Below are 18,420 nucleotides of genomic sequence, written 5' to 3' on the forward strand. Positions count from 1 at the left end.
GGTAAGGGGTAAATGTAGGGGTATGGGTGGGTTGCGCTTCGGCGGGTCGGTGTGGACTTGTTGGGCCGAAGGACCTGCTTTCACATTGTAAGTAATCTAATCTAATCTAATCCTCCAGCACGACCCTTTCTTCTACCTTTGAGCCAGTTCTGCATCCAAATGGCTAGTTCTCCCTTTATTCCGTGAGATCTAACCTTGCTAACCAGTTTCCCGTGGGGAACCTTGTCGAACGCCTTACTGATGTTTGAGAATGTGGTGTCAATCAAGTGGGCTGCTTTGACCTGGGTGGTGTCGAGCTTCCTACTGGAGCTGCACCAATCCAGACAAATGGGAGCATGGCATCACTTCCTGACTTGTGTCTTGATGTGATGGTGCTGGTGTTGTACTGGGGCGGACAAAGGTTATAGTCCAACGGGTTTATTTAGAAACACTAGCATTCAGAGTGGTGCTCCTTCATCAGGTGGCTTTAGAAGAGGACCATAAGACACAGAATTGATAGCAAAAGATTACAGTGTCATGCAATTGAAATGATATATTGAACAAACCTAGATTGTTGTGAAGTCTTTCATCTTCTAGAATGGGTTGCAGATTTCAGTTCATTAATATGTAAATCCCAGAACTTCTTTTAAGTCATATTCTCGAGATAACTTAAGGTATTATTTTTTAAAAAGTGACATCTCAGCTCAGACAATGCATTAAAGGTGTGTGATTAGAGTCTGTCTGTATCCCAATCTTGAGTCAGACTGGTTCTATTTCCAAAGTAGGAATTTATAAAATATTGAATGGATTGACTGCCTGCAGGCCGTGCACTTAAGAGCAAAATAGAATGTATTTGCAAATATAATTCTGCCAATGCAAATTCACCCCACAGACTTACATGTGCATGTATATCCATGAGAGAGAGTGAGAGTGTTTGCATGCAAGTGTGTGCATGTGAGTGCACATGAGAGAGTGTGTGTTTGTGTGTGTGCATACTGGGTAAAGTATGATTGGATGTGAGAGTATGGGTGTGAGTTTGATGGAGTATATGCCTGTGAGTGGGTGCGTACGTGAGTGTGGGGGTGGTGTGTGTGTGGGGGGGTGCGTACGTGAGTGTGGGGGTGGTGTGCGTGGGGGGGGGGGGTTGTGCATGAGAGAAGGTCTGTGTGAGTGTGAGAGTGTATTGTGTAGTGAGGTCACCAGTAGTGTGATATGAGCCCAAGGTGGTGTGTGTGGAGGAGGAGTGTGGGGTATGGGTATGAGTGTGTGTGGGGGAGGGGAGTTGGGGGTATGGGTGTGAGTATCTGTGGGGGAATGTGAGTAGGGGAAAGGAGTGGGGTTATGGGCGTGTACATCTGTGAAAAAGAAGAGTGGGGTTATTGGTGTGAGTGGTCGCTCCTCCCCACCACACTCACATCCATACCCCACTCCCCCCCCCGCCGACAATCTCACACCCATACCCCACTCCCCTCCGCCACAGATACTCACTCCCATACCCCTCTCCCCTCCCCCCCACACACTCACAGCCATACACCCACTCCCCTCCTCCACAGATGCATCCATAACTCCACTGCCCTCCCCATCTCACACCAATACACCCCCCCCCCACACACACACATCCATAGCAAATTTGCCTCTTCAACACATACCCCATACCCTGACCCTGACCCCACTCCTCCAAACACACACACATGCACGCGCATGCCTCCACTCCCCTCCCCCCCTCAAGCTATATCACCGCTCCCGGATGCACTTGCACTCATAGCCCCTCCCCCACAGGCACACACACACCCACCCACACCCAAAGCCCCCTCCCCCACACACCTATGCGCATACCTCTACTCCCCTCCTCCATACACACAAACTATATCACCGCTCCCAGATGCACTCGCACTCATACCCCCTCCCCTACAGACACTCACACCCATACTGCTCCTCTCCCTTCCCCAGACACACCCATACTGCCCCATCCCACACGCACTCACACCCATACCGCCCCCTCCCCTCCCCATATACACCCATACCGCCCCCTCCCCCACACAATCACAATACCACCCCCTCCCCCACACACACCCATACCGCCCCCTCCCCCACACACACCCATACCGCACCTCTCCCAGTCCCCACACGCACTCACACCAATATCGCCCATCTCCCATTCCCCACACACTCACACCGTACTGCCCTCTACCCTGCCCCCCACACACACATACCACCCCTCCCCCCACACATTAACACACTGCCCCTCCCCTACTCAGACACATTGCACCCCCTCCTCTACCCCGCCACACACCCATACTGCCCCTCTCCCCCACACACTCACACCATACAGCGCCTCCCCCTCACACACTCATACCACACCCTCCCCTCCACACACATTCTGACCCCGCCACACACTACCCCCTCCCCTCACCCCATGCACACTACCCCCTCCCACCACCCACTCCCCTCCCCCCAATGCACACTACCCCCTCCCACCCCCACACACTACCCTCTCCTCCCACACACTACCCCCTCACCCCCCACACACTACTCCCTCCTCTCACACACTACCCTCTCCCCTCCTCCCACCACCCCCACCCCTCTCCCCCACGCACACTACCCCCTCCCCCCACGCACACTACCCCCCTCCCCCACTACCCCCCTCCCCCCACGCACACTACCCCCCTCCCCCCACGCACACTACCCCCCTCCCCCCACGCACACTACCCCCCTCCCCCACGCACACTACCCCCCTCCCCCACGCACACTACCCCCCTCCCCCACGCACGCTACCCCCTCCCCCCACGCACGCTACCCCCTCCCCCCGCACATGCTACCCCCTCCCCCCACACATGCTACCCCCTCCCCCCACACACGCTACACCCCATCCCCCCACACACGCTACCCCCCATCCCCCCACACACTCTACCCCCATCCCCCCCACACACTCTGCCCCCCCCTCCCCTACCCCACACACACTCTGCCCCCTCCCCTCTCCCCCCACACACACTACCCCCTCCCCTCTCCCCCCACACACTGTACTCCCCCATACGCTACACCCTTCCCTTCTCTCTCCCCTCCCCCCCCCACATATGCTACACCCTCCCCTCCTCCCTGGTGTATGGGTGTGAGTGTCAGGGAGAGGGGAGTGGGTAAGGGTGTGAGTGTCGGGGAAGGGAGGGGGGAGTGGGTGTGAGTGTCGGAGGGAGGGGAGTGGGTATGGGTGTCAGTGTCGGTGGGAGGGGAGTGGGGTATGGGTGTGAGTGTGTGGGGGAGGGGAGTGAGGTATGGGTGTGAGGGGGAGGGGAGTGGGGTATGGGTGTGAGTGTGGGGACAGGGGAGTGGGGTATGGATGAGGGTGTGTGGGGGTGGGGTATGGGTGTCAGTGTTGGTGGGAGGGGAGTGGGGTGTGGGTGTGTGTGATGGGTGTGAGTGTGGGGGAGGGGAGTGGGGTATGGGTGTGAATGTGGGGGGAAGGGGAGTGGGTTATGGGTGTGAGTGTGTGGGGAGGGGAGTGGGGTATGGGTGTGAGTGTGGGGGGGAGGGGAGTGAGTGTGGGTGGGGAGGAGGGGAGTGGGGTATGGGTGTGAGTGTGGGGGGAGGGGATTGGGTTATGGGTGTGAGTGTGGGGGGAGGGGAGTGGGGTATGAGTGTGGGGGAGAGGGGAGTGAGTGTGGGTGGGGAGGAGGGGAGTGGGGTTTGTGTGTGAGGGGGGAAGGAGTGGGGTATGGCTATTAGTGGGGGGAGGGGACTGGGGTATGGGTGTTAGTGGGGGGAGGGGAGTGGGGTATGGGTGTTAGTGGGGGGAGGGGAGTGGAGTATGGGTGTGAGTGAGTGTGGGTGGGGGAGGGGATTGGTGTATGGGTGTGAGTGAGTGTGGGTGGGGTATGGGTGTGAGTGTGGGGGGAGGGGAGTGGGGTATGGGTGTGAGTGAGTGTGGGTGGGGGGAGGGGATTGGTGTATGGGTGTGAGTGAGTGTGGGTGGGGTATGGGTGTGAGTGTGGGGGGAGGGGAGTGGGGTATGTGTGTCAGTGTGGGGGGAGGAGAGTGATTGTGGGTGGGGAGGAGGGGAGTGGAGTGTGGGTGGGGAGGGGATTGGTGTATGGGTGTGAGTGTGAGGAGGAGGGGGGAGTGGGGTGTGAGTGAGGGAGGGGAGTGGGGTGTGGGGTGTGGGTGGGGGAGGGGAGTGTGGGTGTGAGTGTGAGTGGGGGGAGGGAAGTGGTGTGTGTGGATGGGGGTGAGTGGGGGTGGGGTATGGGTGTGAGTGTGGGGGGAGGGGAGTGGGGTATGTGTGTCAGTGTGGGGGGAGGAGAGTGATTGTGGGTGGGGAGGAGGGGAGTGGAGTGTGGGTGGGGAGGGGATTGGTGTATGGGTGTGAGTGTGAGGAGGAGGGGGGAGTGGGGTGTGAGTGAGGGAGGGGAGTGGGGTGTGGGTGGGGGAGGGGGAGGGGAGTGGGGTGTGGGTGGGGGAGGGGAGTGTGGGTGTGAGTGTGAGTGGGGGGAGGGAAGTGGTGTGTGTGGATGGGTGTGAGTGTGAGTGTGTGTGGATGGGGGTGAGTGAGTGTGGATGGGTGTGTGTGGATGGGGGTGAGTGGGGGTGTGGGTGGAAGGGGGAGAATGGGAAGGGGGTGCGGGTACTCGTGTGAGGTGGAGGTTAACGTGGGCCGTGGGGGACTGGATTGGAGGAGGTTTGAGCTACGTCACTGAGGTTGCTGGGGCGACCCCGTTGCCATGGAGCCAACAGGCTCGCGCGGGTCGGACGCGGCGTGACGTGACGTGCCGCCCCTGCACTGCGTCCTTGGGAAACCCCGCGTGGCGCTGGCGGACTGGATGGAACCGGCGCCATTTTGTTGTGGCTTTGAGCGGTCGAGGTCGCTTGTTTGTTCATGTGTTCGTGAGAGGAAAAGAAAGTACACGTACACACACAAAACACACATTTGTAGCATTTGTTTAACTCAAACATCGTTGATGTTTTAAAGAAAACCATTTTAAAAAACTTCTTTGCCTCGCAGATCCGTTTTTAAAATATATATATATCTAAAAAGAGCGAGCGAGGCCTAAGGGCGGAAGACGATCCGGGCAGGAAGGCCTGAGTACCGAGGATTAAGAGGAAAACATTCAACATCAGGCCGAACAAAAAGGCTTCTAACGTTCAGATTCGACCGATTAAGGCACCCTATCATTTTAAGGTAACTATTTTTTCTCCCATCTACGGTTTTTGTGAGCCGACCTTCCCTGAGACCGCGTGTTATTTCAACGGTTATGGAACAGGCCTCGATTGAATCGACAAGGAAAACCAATCTATTTTTAAATTTATTACGGTTATGCCACCTCAACCGAGATTTTAGTGGTCACATTTTTTAACCGACAAGTGGCTCTACCACGGAGTAGGTGAAGTTATGCAATAAATTAGGGCGGGAGTCGCTTTCTCGCCGTCTCAACGCGATCTTGTTAATGCGCAATAAGTTTTGATTTCCCCCCCCCCGAACTTGCCACTTGGAATTTAATCCGCCTGCTAAGCAATGTGCACTGTATCGGACAACAAGTTTAAATTATTATTATCGTCATAAATGAAGTCATTTAAGGTCGAGAGTTCCTCGGGATATCGAATGCCCCCAACGTCATTGAGTGGTCGCGCCTGGAAAAAAAAGTGTGAATAAATATTTTTTGGGTCGGGGAGAGGGAGAGAAGATTAAGGCAATGATGAGGTAACTTGCGAATAGCAAAACACTCTCCTCGAATAGCTGTTTGACGATCTGGAGCAGCTACAAGTTAAAGTAGTCCTGTTATGCAACCTTTCCTGAGCATGCATGACGATTTAGATTAGCACATTTGAGGAAATCAGCTGCCAGTTTTTGTTTTAGGTTCTGAAGGATTAAAAGCTATTCCACAGAGTATCAAATTTTACAAATATACTTATTGAACATTGTGCAAGATCACCACCTCAGTTTTGTGATGTGTCCCTGTTATGAGTGGTGTTAGAACTTTTTAGACTAGAGATGATTCTGTTAAAAGTTATTTTTTAAATCAGATGGTATCTAGGTTTTTAAAATGAAAGATTTTCTATCTGTGGTCATATTGTGACCAATAAAGACAAGATTGTAGAGTTGCATGCATTACAACCTTTACGGTTGCACACTATCAGGCACTAAATTGTCATTCTATGCAGGGGAGGGGAGAAGCATTTCATTATATCAGCCCTGTTCATTTACGTTCAATTGGATACTACTTCCAAGGTCTTACTCCTGGGGCTTCATTATGTTACCACAAGATTCAAGTGTGGTTAGACTTGTTAACATTTGTATAAGTAATCTCTGAAATGAATAGCTGCTATTTGTTCATTGAAGTCTTTACTGAAAATTAATTATCTTTGATTAACTGGTGTCAATCTAAACACAGTTTGACTTGCTATATTTAGCATGGGTTGCCCTTTCAAACATTAGTTGAGCTGGCATACCTATGTCTTTATTATTGAACATAACTCATTGGAGCATGTATTATTCACAGTAATGTTTTAAAACAAATTTAGTTTTGGGCAAGTGTTATTAAGTGGATAGAATGATGTGTGAAATTTGTATCTTTTTTATTTCACTAAATAATCAGCATAGGTCATTCACTTCCCAAAAGCAGTACCGTGGTTCAGTGGTTAACACTGTTGCCTCTTAATGCTAGGGAACCAGGTTCAATTCCAGCCTCGGGCATCTGTCTGGAGTTTGCACGTTCTGCCCGTGTCTGCATGTGTTTCCTCCGAGTGCACCAATTTCCTCCCACAGTCCAAAGATGTGTAGGATAGGTGGATTGGCCATGTTAAATTGCCCATTATTTCCAGGAATGTGTAGATGAACCATGGGAAATGCAGGGTTATATGGATAGGTTAGGGGCATAAGTCTGATGGGATGCACTTGGAGAGTTGGGCAAAATTGATTGTTTCCACACTGTAGGGATCTTATGAAAATTGTTCGACCTTTTTATGAGATTGTGGTGTCTCGATATGGGCTTCTATTTCCTCTGATGTAGGAATCATGAACCGGGCTAACCTAAACCAAGCTCCCTAAAAACAGCAGCAGAAGCCTGTGCTTGACATATGTTGGTCCCAAACTACTTCCTAGATATCTGCAATTTTGGTAGATTCACTTCAGTTGCACATCACAGCCCTTCCTTTGATTCAAGTGATGCAATTTGTGATAACTTTTTCTTTGTAGCTGCTGCACGTAACATCAGCTTTCCTAAGAATCTCAGTTTGTGCAACAAGAAATTGACCAAGAAATTCAGTGTTTCTTGGGTATTAGCTCTTCTATACTACAACCCTTAGTACCCGCCTGTGCTTTATATCCTTTGAAACCTTTACCTAGTAAAAGTATCAATTTTAGTCAAACATTTTAATTGGTGCTTCATCTGTGTTAATTTGGAGTGGGTAATCACTGAAAAATACAGTCAGGTTTCACTAAATTACAGTGTTATCAATTTAATTTTAAGTCTCCTTATTCTGCATTCTCTTGGAGAATATGGTTTGTCTTTATCTACACTCAAATTTTATTAATTTACAAACCTGTCTAAACTTAGCAGCATGAGCTCCAACTTTGTTACCTGTTCATAATTTAATCCTTTAAAATCTGGTGTTATTCTGGTGAAGTAATATTTTATCTTCGCCATTTCTTTCCTGAGATGTGCTTGAAACTGAATACAATACACCAGGTGAGATCTCACCAAGTTTCTACAATTGAAGCATTTCTTTTAGTTTCCAATCCCTTGACATCAACATTATATTAGCCTTTGGATTAGCTGTACGTGGTTTGTGTACGTGTTGTCCCTTCACAATTTCTACTCTTTCACTGTCAGAAAATAGTTTTCTCTTGGACCCAAACTGGCTGATCTTCCTCACTTATTTGCTGTATACACATTGTGTTTTCCTGCTGTCCTCTGCAAATTTTACAAATTAACTTTTTTTCCCATCCAGGTGATTAATATAGATGATGAAATGCCATAGTCCTGGTCCAGGTAACTAGGAAGTGCCATTTGGTTTGTCTCTCCAATCAGAAATTCCCTTTATTTCATTGTCCTGCACCCCACCCAACAAATAAACCCATTGCAAGGTGATTTCCAATTCCATATGCTTTTTATTTTCGTTAATCTTTTGTGTAGAACTTTTGTACTGTTTGGAAACTTGTGTAGACCACAAGAATATCAAGGAAAATGTCTTGACGTTTAGTTATTTTTAATTAAAATCAGTTTTGTCAAGATTTACCATTCACATACCTGCGACAACTCTGAGGCTGATGTGTAGTTCTGTGTCCCAGAAATTCCTGTGACTTCGCATGTATCAAATAATTGAGTGACATTTTAATTTTCCAATCTAAAGACCTTATTTCTGAATCAAGAGAGCTTTAAAAAATGACTGTGGTGCCCCTCCTTTATTTTAATATTTTGGATGAAAAAAATCATCAGATTCTGGAGACTGACCCACGTTAAATCCTGATGTGTCATTATTATTTTTGAACATATTAAATCCACTAGGTTCCTCTAAATGACTTGAGTTTTGTTTTGTCGTTGCTATTTTGTCATTTTCCACAAGTGAAAATTGACATGATTTAACAATATACAGTTTCCTCATTGTTATGTGTTATTTGCATACATTTTAAAACACACAATATATTTCTTTCCAGTCTATATACTTCTAGAATCTTCTGCATCTGTTACTTCCCTGATACTGCTATGTTATTTGTAATAGCTCTCGAAACATGTTAAGTTTGCTGGTTTTGCATCGTACAAAATACTTCTTTGAATACCGGTTTTACTGCTGTTTGCTCCTGCTAAATATGTGATAATGCTAATAGGCTTTTCTTTTTGATAGATTTTGGGTAAATTAACAAACTTGTCAGATGGAAAAGCTAACCAAATAGATCCATTAAATTGGTCAGGTAAAATTTATTTTATTTCTGTTCACTTATAATTTTTGACTTCAATGAGGCTGGCAACTTCCGGAAAACTAGCTCTGAGATAGGACCCAAAATATCAATGTATTTAAATAAAATAATTTACTGTGTCAAATGTAACTTTCCATTTTTCTATCTTCAGAAATTAGTTGTCCCATCCGTGATGAACAGTCTTTCTGATGTCTTTGAAGAATATTTAACAAGGCACCAATGTTAAATCAGCATATCTGGACAAATTCTAGAAGCAGGACTGTCTCATTTCATAATGAAGAGTGAATGTTTATAAGGTTTAAAGAATTTGCATGGTGCCACACCAACACTGAGCTCCTTTCCATCACTCTTGTCCATGGTGCTAAAAATGAAAAGTTTATGTTGATTTTATTGGAGAAGTTTTCAAATTTTGTGTGACAAGCTGCACAATATATGCTTGTGTAACTTTCCCTTGATTTTCATTTGATCATTCTGTATACTTAATTTTCCATTTTAATAGATCCAGAGAATAAAAGCCTAGCCATTTTCTTTGAACACCACAACACTTAAGAAAATTCTTTTTTTTTAAATCTAAATTGTGCAAGGATAACTGTTGAGCTATATATATATATATATATATATATACACACACGAAAATGATTTGTTCCTTTAACTGATCTCCTGATGCAATCAAATTATGTCCAGCAATTCAGGAGGAAAATACCGTGGGGCTCTAAAGTGTTATCTAGGTGATGTCAAATGGTTGTGGGAGTGGCAATATTAGTGCTATCCTACTTGATGGAAGAAGTATGTCTTATGCAATATTTAAAAAAACATCATTTTGTACCTGTGTGTTGCAGATTCTCCTGTGTTGTTGACAAAGGAGGGCTGATTTTCTACGGACTGCTAACAAACTCCTCATAAAAAAATCTACAATTTTATATGTCCCTATATTTGAAGAATGGAGCCCAAATTGTTGCTACGGCTTCACTGCAAAATCTGTAATATGACAAATTCTATAACTAGTCACATATGAAAATTTTGCTGAGCAATGTTTTTATCCACCAGGCGGGTTGTGTTTTCCATACATTGTAGAACTATTCTGAATAATTTGGCCTTCTGTAAATAGGGGTAAAAAATGAGGTCTGCAGATGCTGGAGATCACGGCTGAAAATGTGTTGCTGGTTAAAGCACAGCAGATTAGGCAGCATCCAAGGAATAGGAAATTCGACGTTTCGGGCATAAGCCCTTCTGTAAATAGGCCAATTTTTGAATCAATTATTTTTCTGTTTATAGCAGTTGATGGCATTTGGGACAATTAAATTTTACACAAATCAACCGTTTCTTTTCACTATCATGAATATACAAGTTAGCCTAATATACAAGTAAAAAAGAGTTTTGTTGAAGATTTGGGGTGTGGGAGAAATATGCTAATATTACTTGGGGGCGCTGGGTAAAAATGGAGGCCAATGGAAGCCTCAGAGAATGAAAATCATTTAAAGGATTTAAAATATTAATAAGCAGAATATTTATTTCAGCCAGAAGTCTTTCTGAAACTAATTATATTAAGTGGGCATTCTTTTTGTGTAATTTAAGAAAAACATGGTGTAAATCCTATTTTTGGTAGCCCAAACAGCAGTGTTTGATTATCAATGACAAATGATGAGTAAACAATCTAGGTAAGTGGCCAAGTTTCAAGTCTTGAGCAATATAGAATTTTACTTAAATGGCTTCAATCTGGAGAAATTTTGAATTAGCACTACAGTGAAACTGATCACTTGAAACTTGTAATTTTCATTATTTAAATCTCTGAAATTTAATTTCATAGTTTCTACCTTAAGGACAAAAATCTAACCTTGCTCGAGCCATTAGAGTTTAGTGTTTAGCTGGCTCCACACATTGACCTAATTTTTTTCGTAAATGTAGCACACTGCAGCATAATGGAGATGAACAAAATCTCCTTAAGCAAAAAAATGCATTTTCTACAATGTTTTAGCCGTTGTACATTTGTTATAATAGTATTGGTTGGTTCAGCTGACTTAAAATGAGATACATTTACATCTGCAGTTTAAAAATATCAGTATGTATCTGATAAAGGCTGCTTATGTTTTTTAATTATCTCATAAACATGTTACTCAAATCATTATAATTGCATCTGTTAACAGCTGATTTGAGTTTAGCTTATTTTTGACTTGTATGCAAAATAATCTATATTAAAATTATATTCTTTAATTTAGACTGTTCTGGACCTGCTGAACATGTCTTAATATTTCTGTGCTTTGTATGATTTTATTTGTGACTTTTACAGTTTTTAATCTGAAAGCTGCTTCTGAGACCCTTAAGGACATCATCTATGTAAATAAGAGATTTCTTAAAACATTCGCTTAAAGTTTTCACATAGGGAAAACTTTGCCACTGCTTTAAGTAGAATCTTCATTGTGATGCAGAGCTATTAAATACTGAGTCTAGTTCTCAAACTTACATTTGCTTATATTTTATTGGATAGGGATGAAGCATGCATTATGTGATTAAGTTCTACTCTAGCAATTGTCAGACAAAAAAAAGCTAGATTTGAAATTACAACAACTTAGGTGCTATATAATTTGCTTTGTTTGCTTAAGTTTTATTCTGGAACTATATTTCCAGCAAATTTGGCAGCTTAGTTTGTGGCATGCAAATATTTGATTTATATACAAGCAAAAGGTTTCCGATCAATCTTTCAACTCAAAAACTCCGAGACTTTTTTTTCACTTTAGTAGTTTTGTCTATCCTAAAGCAAATTTATTAGTATACAGAAAAAATGCTGCTTCCAGTGAAGTAAGACAAAATGTTTGGGGAAGAAAAGTGGGTGGATTTTAGTTTGTCAGTTAGAAAGAGAATCCAAAAACATTAGTCACTCTTATCATCTATGGTGTCTGCATATAAGATATTTGATTCAAAATTGTTTCTCTATTCTTAATTGTCCCTGCTCCTGTTGTATGTTTTGCAGGTGACAATCAGAAAAGATGGCAGATGATTTGGATATTGAAGCAATGCTCGAGGCACCATACAGGAAGGAGGTGAGGAGCATTGGCACCCACGCAGGTCATAAAATACAGAACAAATAGCACCATTTATGAAACTACTGCTGTGCTATACTCATTGAATATCACAGTTCCATAACCCTTTCATTTTAATATTTACTGCATATAGAATACAGATATTTCACTACATTTAAGTAAAGTTTTTCTTTACTGTTGAGCTGGTTCTGCAACTAGAAATGAGATCTTTTTTTGCAGTAGTTTCGATTAGAGTGATGAATAAATGCCCATCTATCTCTTTTTGTAGACTTGCCTAGTGATATCACATCTCTACTACCATGAATACAGCTTTGATTCCAGTCTGAACTATCAAACAATAAGGTAGTAATTGCGTGAAGTATCGCTGTTCTGTGGTACCCTGGGTAAAATCCCAAAGCCCAAGAAAAGATGGCCTATTCTTTGGTATAGCAACAAGGTGAAAGTACGGTTTTAAACAGTAAACTTATTGCATTGTAGTATCGAAGAGTAGATGAATTGTAAACAACAACAACAAAAATCCATTATTTAGAGGTTTTAGAAGAGAAACTAATATTCTGCATGCAAAACAAGTTTCACAGAACCTAAACGTAAACTATATTGATCTGTTAAATTTTACTTTCACTGTATGCAATGCATTTATGCTATTGATAGAATAAAGTTCAACAGAAAACACGGCCCTGTTTACACAGAGAAATCAAGATTCACGATTGGAAGCTTACAAAACGGCTGGTTTTGCAGTCTCATGCAGGCTGGGTGTAGGAAGCTTGAGTGGTGGGCCATTGAATCACAGTTATGCAGTTGATTGTCAGTTTCAAATAAATGATAATCCAGATATGGGCTAGAGTCATTGTCCAAAAGATAGATGCTAGTGTATTTGTTCCACTAAATTACTTTTTAAGATTCCTCATCTTTTGATCATGCATTTGCTGAAGTTGAAACAGTTGGAAGCATAACTGTCAAGTTTTGGGTGGTCTGCTAGGATTTTGAAGAGTTTATCCCAATTGTAAATAACACTGAATGTAGTTGAAATACCATTTTGTTTTGGTATTTTTTTAATAGTTAAATTTTGAGCTAAATTGCTGAATTAATTGTTCAGGGATTGTTATGCAGGCTGTGCTCAACGTATTAAGATGAAGGATTATAACAAGATAAATTAGTATTGTGTTAGTTGGGCTTTTTGTTGCCTATTCTTCAATAAATTGTGTAATGCAGCCTGAGTAAGCCTACAAAAAGTAATTCGTCTGACATTTAGGCCTGAAAATAAATTTTAGGCCATTTTTGTGTGAGGAGGTAGAGTGCTTGTTGTATCCGATTGGTGTTTCGCTGAACGAAGTGGGATCAGTGTAGATGCACGTGAAAAGTGTATCTGAAACAGACTCTACAAGCGACAGAACAAATGCATAACGTCTTTCATCTGTTCTAACACAATATTTTGTTTTGATTAGCTCAAGGCTTGACGGTCCTTCTTTCTGCAAATTTCATAACTTGCTACACAGATTGCTATTTATCTTACACTACGCATACATGCGGGATTAAAAGGGAGTTTTTACAAATCTACTGTAAAATGTCATGACAAATACTTGAAAATTTTCCTTTTGCTAGAATCTTTTAGGTTAAGTGGCTTTACAGTACAGTCAGAAACATGCTCCCTCCGCAATATATACCACCAGGTTTAACTCTGGTCATATAATCAATTTTGTGATTGCTTTTAATAAAGAGTGGCATTTCAAAGTGTACTGGTTACCTGATCCATAGTTTAGTGTCATTGGCAAATAATTCTGCAAAAGTTCAAAATTACCACAAAATGTAGTCCTTCTATGAAATACCAGCCAGCATAAGTTATGGGGCAAGTAAGAAATAATACATTTAATTTTAAAAGAAATACTTGAACTTTCTAGTAGTTATTGACCAAATTTATATCGACAGTAGACCTCACTGTGCACCTATCTAAACATAGTGTGCTCAGTTTTTAATAATCCTACTTACGTTCCTCAAATCAAGGGGTATCTTATGAACTTTGTGGTACAGTTTTAGAAGAAAAGATAAATATTTTGCAAAATGGGTTGTGATGTGATTCGTCAAGCTTTGCCGCTGCAAAATAGTTGGATTGTGTTTGAATAGTGTTTCTTTCATTTTGACTCGTTTAATATAAATAATGTTCCCTGTGTAAACAGGACCACATTTAGGGATTGATTAGGCTGAACTGGTGGATTATTGAAGACTTCAGATTTCTTGGGAATCGACGTTACTAAGAGGTGTGATTCCCTGTTTGCTTCAGGGCGAGATGTGTGAGAGAGGTGACTTCAAGCTCTTACAGTCGCACCCTTCCAGTACACATGGGCGAAGACGCGAGGAACAGGACTGGTCGCAGGAAATCAACTGTGGCTTACAGCTAACACAGCCACACATGTCTTAGGCACACTTTAGCACTGGTACTGATCGGTGTGTCAGTAGCAGCAAGATTATCTCCTATCTTCCTATATTCCTAATTTAAAAGTATGTAATTAACAAAAACCTAATGTCCATAGAAGGGTCCGTATCAAAGAAACTTTAGAGTTTCTTATATAAGTAATATTTTTTTAAATCATTGTGTTCTATATTTTCTTATTCCCTCTTCCCTTCCCCTCACGACTTGCAAAATATTTCCCCTTCGTCATTCTGATGTTCTTCTGTCGACCTGCCTAGGATGAGAACAAATCGAGCAAAGCCAATGGACAAGAGGAGCGCAGTAAAAAGTAAGCAAATGCAGTATGTAAAGTAACAGTATTGAAGTCAGACGTGTGAAATATATTAATGTCAAATCTCATAAAGATTATTCTGTTTAAATACTAGATGTAATTTGTACCTTTTTAATCCCCTTCTGTATGAGCAGGCAAGATGATTTGTTTTCGTATGCTTTTAAACCTGGAAAAAAGTTTGATGGTAAGTATGTAAGTTTAGCTGGCTGAGTTGGAAGATGTATTTTCAGACATTTCATCACCATATTAGGTAACATCAGTGAGAGTCTGGTTAGAATGCCATGCTTCTAAGAATTCTCATGCATGTCTTTGTTTTGCCTGTACTAGGATGTGTGTTCCAGTCTAAAGTGGTGTTCTCCTTTGTCTGTATGTATAGAAACTAGTGACAGTGGGTCATGTCTTTTGGTGGCTAGAGTCATAAAGTTATATAGCACAGAAATAGACCCTTTGGTTCAACTTGTGCATACTGACCAGATATCCCAACCCAATCTAGTCCCACCTGCTAGCACCCGGTCCATATCCCTCCAAACCCTTCCTATTCATGTACCCATCCAGATGCCTTTTAAATGTTGCAGTCGTTCCAGTCTCCTCCACTTCCTCTGGCAGCTCATTCCATACATGTACCTGTGTGAAAAAGCTGCCCCTTAGGTTTATTTTCTTTCTTTCCCCTCACTCTAAACCTATGCCCTCTAGTTCTGGACTCCCCAACCCCAGGGAAAAGACCTTGTCTACTTATCTTATGCATGCCCTTCATGATTTTATAACCCTCTATAAGAACACTTATAAGCCTCCGACGCTTCAGGGAAAACAGTCCTAGCCTATTCAGTCTCTCCCTATAGCACAAATCCTCCAACACTGGCAACATCCGTGTAAATCTTTTCAGTAGTCTGGAAGTCATTTGATATGTCTTTTGTGCAATGTAATCTGGCTATAGTTTTTGATTGCGTTGTCTGCTTGTTTTCATTTAGTTTCTGAGGAATCGGCAGATTGTGTTTTTTGTATTGATGTTTTTCTTGTGCTTTGTATAGTTCTTGGGTGCTGCATATTTCAACAAGCTACATCACACTGCAGCACCCAAGAACTACAAAAAGCAGCAGAAAAATATCTATAAAAGGTTTTCAAGAAAAACGTCTACCCAGTAGACAGACTACTCAGACCCCTTGACATCATGTTAGCCCACAAACCTACTAACACATTTAAACAGTGACTAATGAAACTAAAGGATCCATTAGATAATACCAGCAAATCTAACATAATTTACAAGATACCATGCAAAATTGGTAAAAAACACTACATTGGACAAACAAGCAAGAAACTTACCAGGATACAAGAATAGCAACTAGCCACCAAAAGTCATGATCCATTATGACTAATTTCCATACATACAGATAAAGGAGGACACCACTTTGACTGGGACAATGCACACATCCGAGGACAGGCGAAACAAAGACATGCACGAGAATTTGTAGAGGCATGGCATTCTAACCAGAACCCCACTAATAAACACATCAATTTAGATCCTGTCTACCTTCCCTTGAAAAAAAGAACCAAAAATGACATCACTCACCTTTTAAGAAACCAAGACCTATAAATTGAGTGGGGGGGGGGAGGGGGGAAGAGACATACCACCAGCACTTCACCAGAGACTCTCACTGATGATGTTACCTGGAATAGTGATGAGACGTAGCGAAATATCTGAAAACAAATCTTCCAGCTCAGTGAGCTAACTTCCATATTTATCATCAACCCGATCTACAAATCCCAAAAATCGCTGAAGTTGATGGTTTCTGATAACTTGTGGAATTAAAGCCTTAATTGGATGCAAGATTCTCTCAACCTACAATAATGTTTTGGCTTAAGAGCTCTGGTCATTCAAGAGACCTGACACCAAAAATGAAAGTCTGCATCCTAATTTTATTTTAAATGAATTGACGAGCAGTGTCATTACAATATGTGACTACTGATTGACTTTCCAATATTTAAATTTTATACAAGTTAACTGTGGTGATGGAATCCCATTACGACAATAAATAGTTATTTATTGTAATACCAAGTCTGTAGGTATGTTGTGGAAGTGTAGGCATTGGACTGGGTTGGACAAGGTCAAAAATCTCACAAGACCAAGTTTATTTGAAAATTGTGCTTTTGATGATCTGTTCCTTTCTCAGATGTGGTATGACTTTAGCAAATTGACTTTCTTGGACAGATATCATTGAAATCTGTCAAACAGCTAGTGATTAATTGCTTTGCTTTGAAGCCATCTTGTGCAAGTGGGAAGATCGAACATATGTTTCATTGTAGTTAGATTGGTAATGGCTTTCCTTTTTGTTCATTGATTTAGTTGCATTGTTATTCTTTATTGATCTGAAATGATATCATTCTTACCATTCTACAGATGATTTTAAAGATCAATTCTAAGACACTGTATTTAGTTTACCCATGCAACAAATAGAACTAATAATTACATACTGTGCCAGGTATTGATTCTCCTCATATCTTGTTCATGGATATAGAAACTGCATCATTTGGATACATTCTTGTGCTCTTTTATTTTAGAAACCTTTTCCAGATTACTTAAGAACTTTGTAACTTCTGTACAATATAGATTTCCAATTAATGGTATTATCCATAGACAATTAATCCAGAGAAACAGGAAATGTCCTGGGGATCCAATTCAACAAAAGAAATCTTGGATTAAGAGTCAGTTGATGACCATGAAACTATTGCTGATTGTCGTAATAGGATTTCTAGTTTTTGTATGGAAAGAAATCCACCATCCTTACCCCTGTCCGGCCAACATGTGACTCCAGATCCACAGTAACATGGTTGACTGTCAGTTGCTCTCTCAGCAATTGTGGATGGGCAATAAATACTACCATGTCCTGTGAATGTATTTTTTAAAATCTGGTGCATTTGTACTGTATGCCTAAAATGCCAATTTTATGCTTCTTGAGCTGTTTAGTGCTGAATATAGTATCCTTGATGCGATATGGCCAAGGATCTGTACATTTAAAATGACTCATTCTCATAATTTCACCTTTTTTTATGTAAAAGCCATTATTTTGAGTACATACTTGGCTTCTAGTTGTTTTTCTCTTTGGTTATCAAAGCAAGCTCACTTTTCCTAAATTTTTTCTGTTCAGAAAATATTTTGATACATTTTGTGAATGCACTTTTCTACATAACTTCCGTTAGCCATTTTTTAAAAATCTGTCTATTTTGTCCACTCAACACTATATATGAAAATTAGCTGTTGTTACACAGCTTTGGTTTTCCATTGCGTGTGCTAGCATTGCATCATTTAGCAATAAAATCGCACTGCCAAACCTGTGGTCTACTGTTAATTAAATAGTGTGCAATGAAAAATCTTCATGCTGTCCCCATGTAATTTAACTGAATTTGAATCACTCGTCATAAACTACTGCAATCAGTAGATCTTGATTTGCATTGCCACATGATACCATTTGTATGTCTTCAGGAAAAAGAAGAGCCGAAGTCGCAGTCACAGTCGTGAAAGGAAAAGAAGCAGAAGCAAAGAGCGCAGGCGCAGCAAAGAGCGAGACAGGCGGAGAAGCAGGAGCAGGGAGAGAAAGAGCAGCAAGAGTAGAGAACATCGTCGCAGCCGAAGCAAGGACCGCCGGAGAGTAGAGAGAGGCCGCTATCGGAGCCCATTGTATGTTTCAATTTATTGAACTCCCTAACTCTTTCAACCTGAAGCAAAAACAGAAAATGCCGATAATACTCAGTATTTGTGAATAGA

At 42.2% G+C, this 18,420-nt stretch overlaps 1 protein-coding gene and 1 long non-coding RNA gene across 4 annotated transcripts in view; both read left to right on the plus strand.

Annotated features, from left to right (window-relative positions):
• Positions 1–4,791: 4,791 nt before the first annotated feature.
• rbm39a (RNA binding motif protein 39a) overlaps positions 4,792–18,420 on the plus strand; it is a 45,758-nt gene continuing 32,129 nt past the window's right edge. The window contains exons 1-5 of one of the 3 annotated variants that reach the window (XM_060836528.1): positions 4,792–4,870; positions 4,973–5,149; positions 11,853–11,922; positions 14,608–14,657; positions 18,139–18,333. In XM_060836528.1, coding sequence (XP_060692511.1) covers positions 11,869–11,922; positions 14,608–14,657; positions 18,139–18,333 — 299 coding nt within the window. In that variant the 5' untranslated portion in view covers positions 4,792–4,870; positions 4,973–5,149; positions 11,853–11,868. Of the gene's footprint in view, positions 5,150–11,852; positions 11,923–14,607; positions 14,658–18,138; positions 18,334–18,420 lie in introns of all 3 variants that reach the window. The other 2 variants (XM_060836527.1, XM_060836529.1) reach the window with 2 other exon arrangements.
• LOC132822812 (uncharacterized) lies at positions 7,925–10,700 on the plus strand. Its single transcript, XR_009645473.1, has 3 exons — positions 7,925–8,053; positions 8,812–8,878; positions 9,724–10,700. It is a non-coding gene; the product is annotated as an uncharacterized LOC132822812 (long non-coding RNA).

This window comes from Hemiscyllium ocellatum, chromosome 15 (assembly GCF_020745735.1).
Source record: "Hemiscyllium ocellatum isolate sHemOce1 chromosome 15, sHemOce1.pat.X.cur, whole genome shotgun sequence".
Taxonomy (NCBI): Eukaryota; Metazoa; Chordata; class Chondrichthyes; order Orectolobiformes; family Hemiscylliidae; genus Hemiscyllium; species Hemiscyllium ocellatum.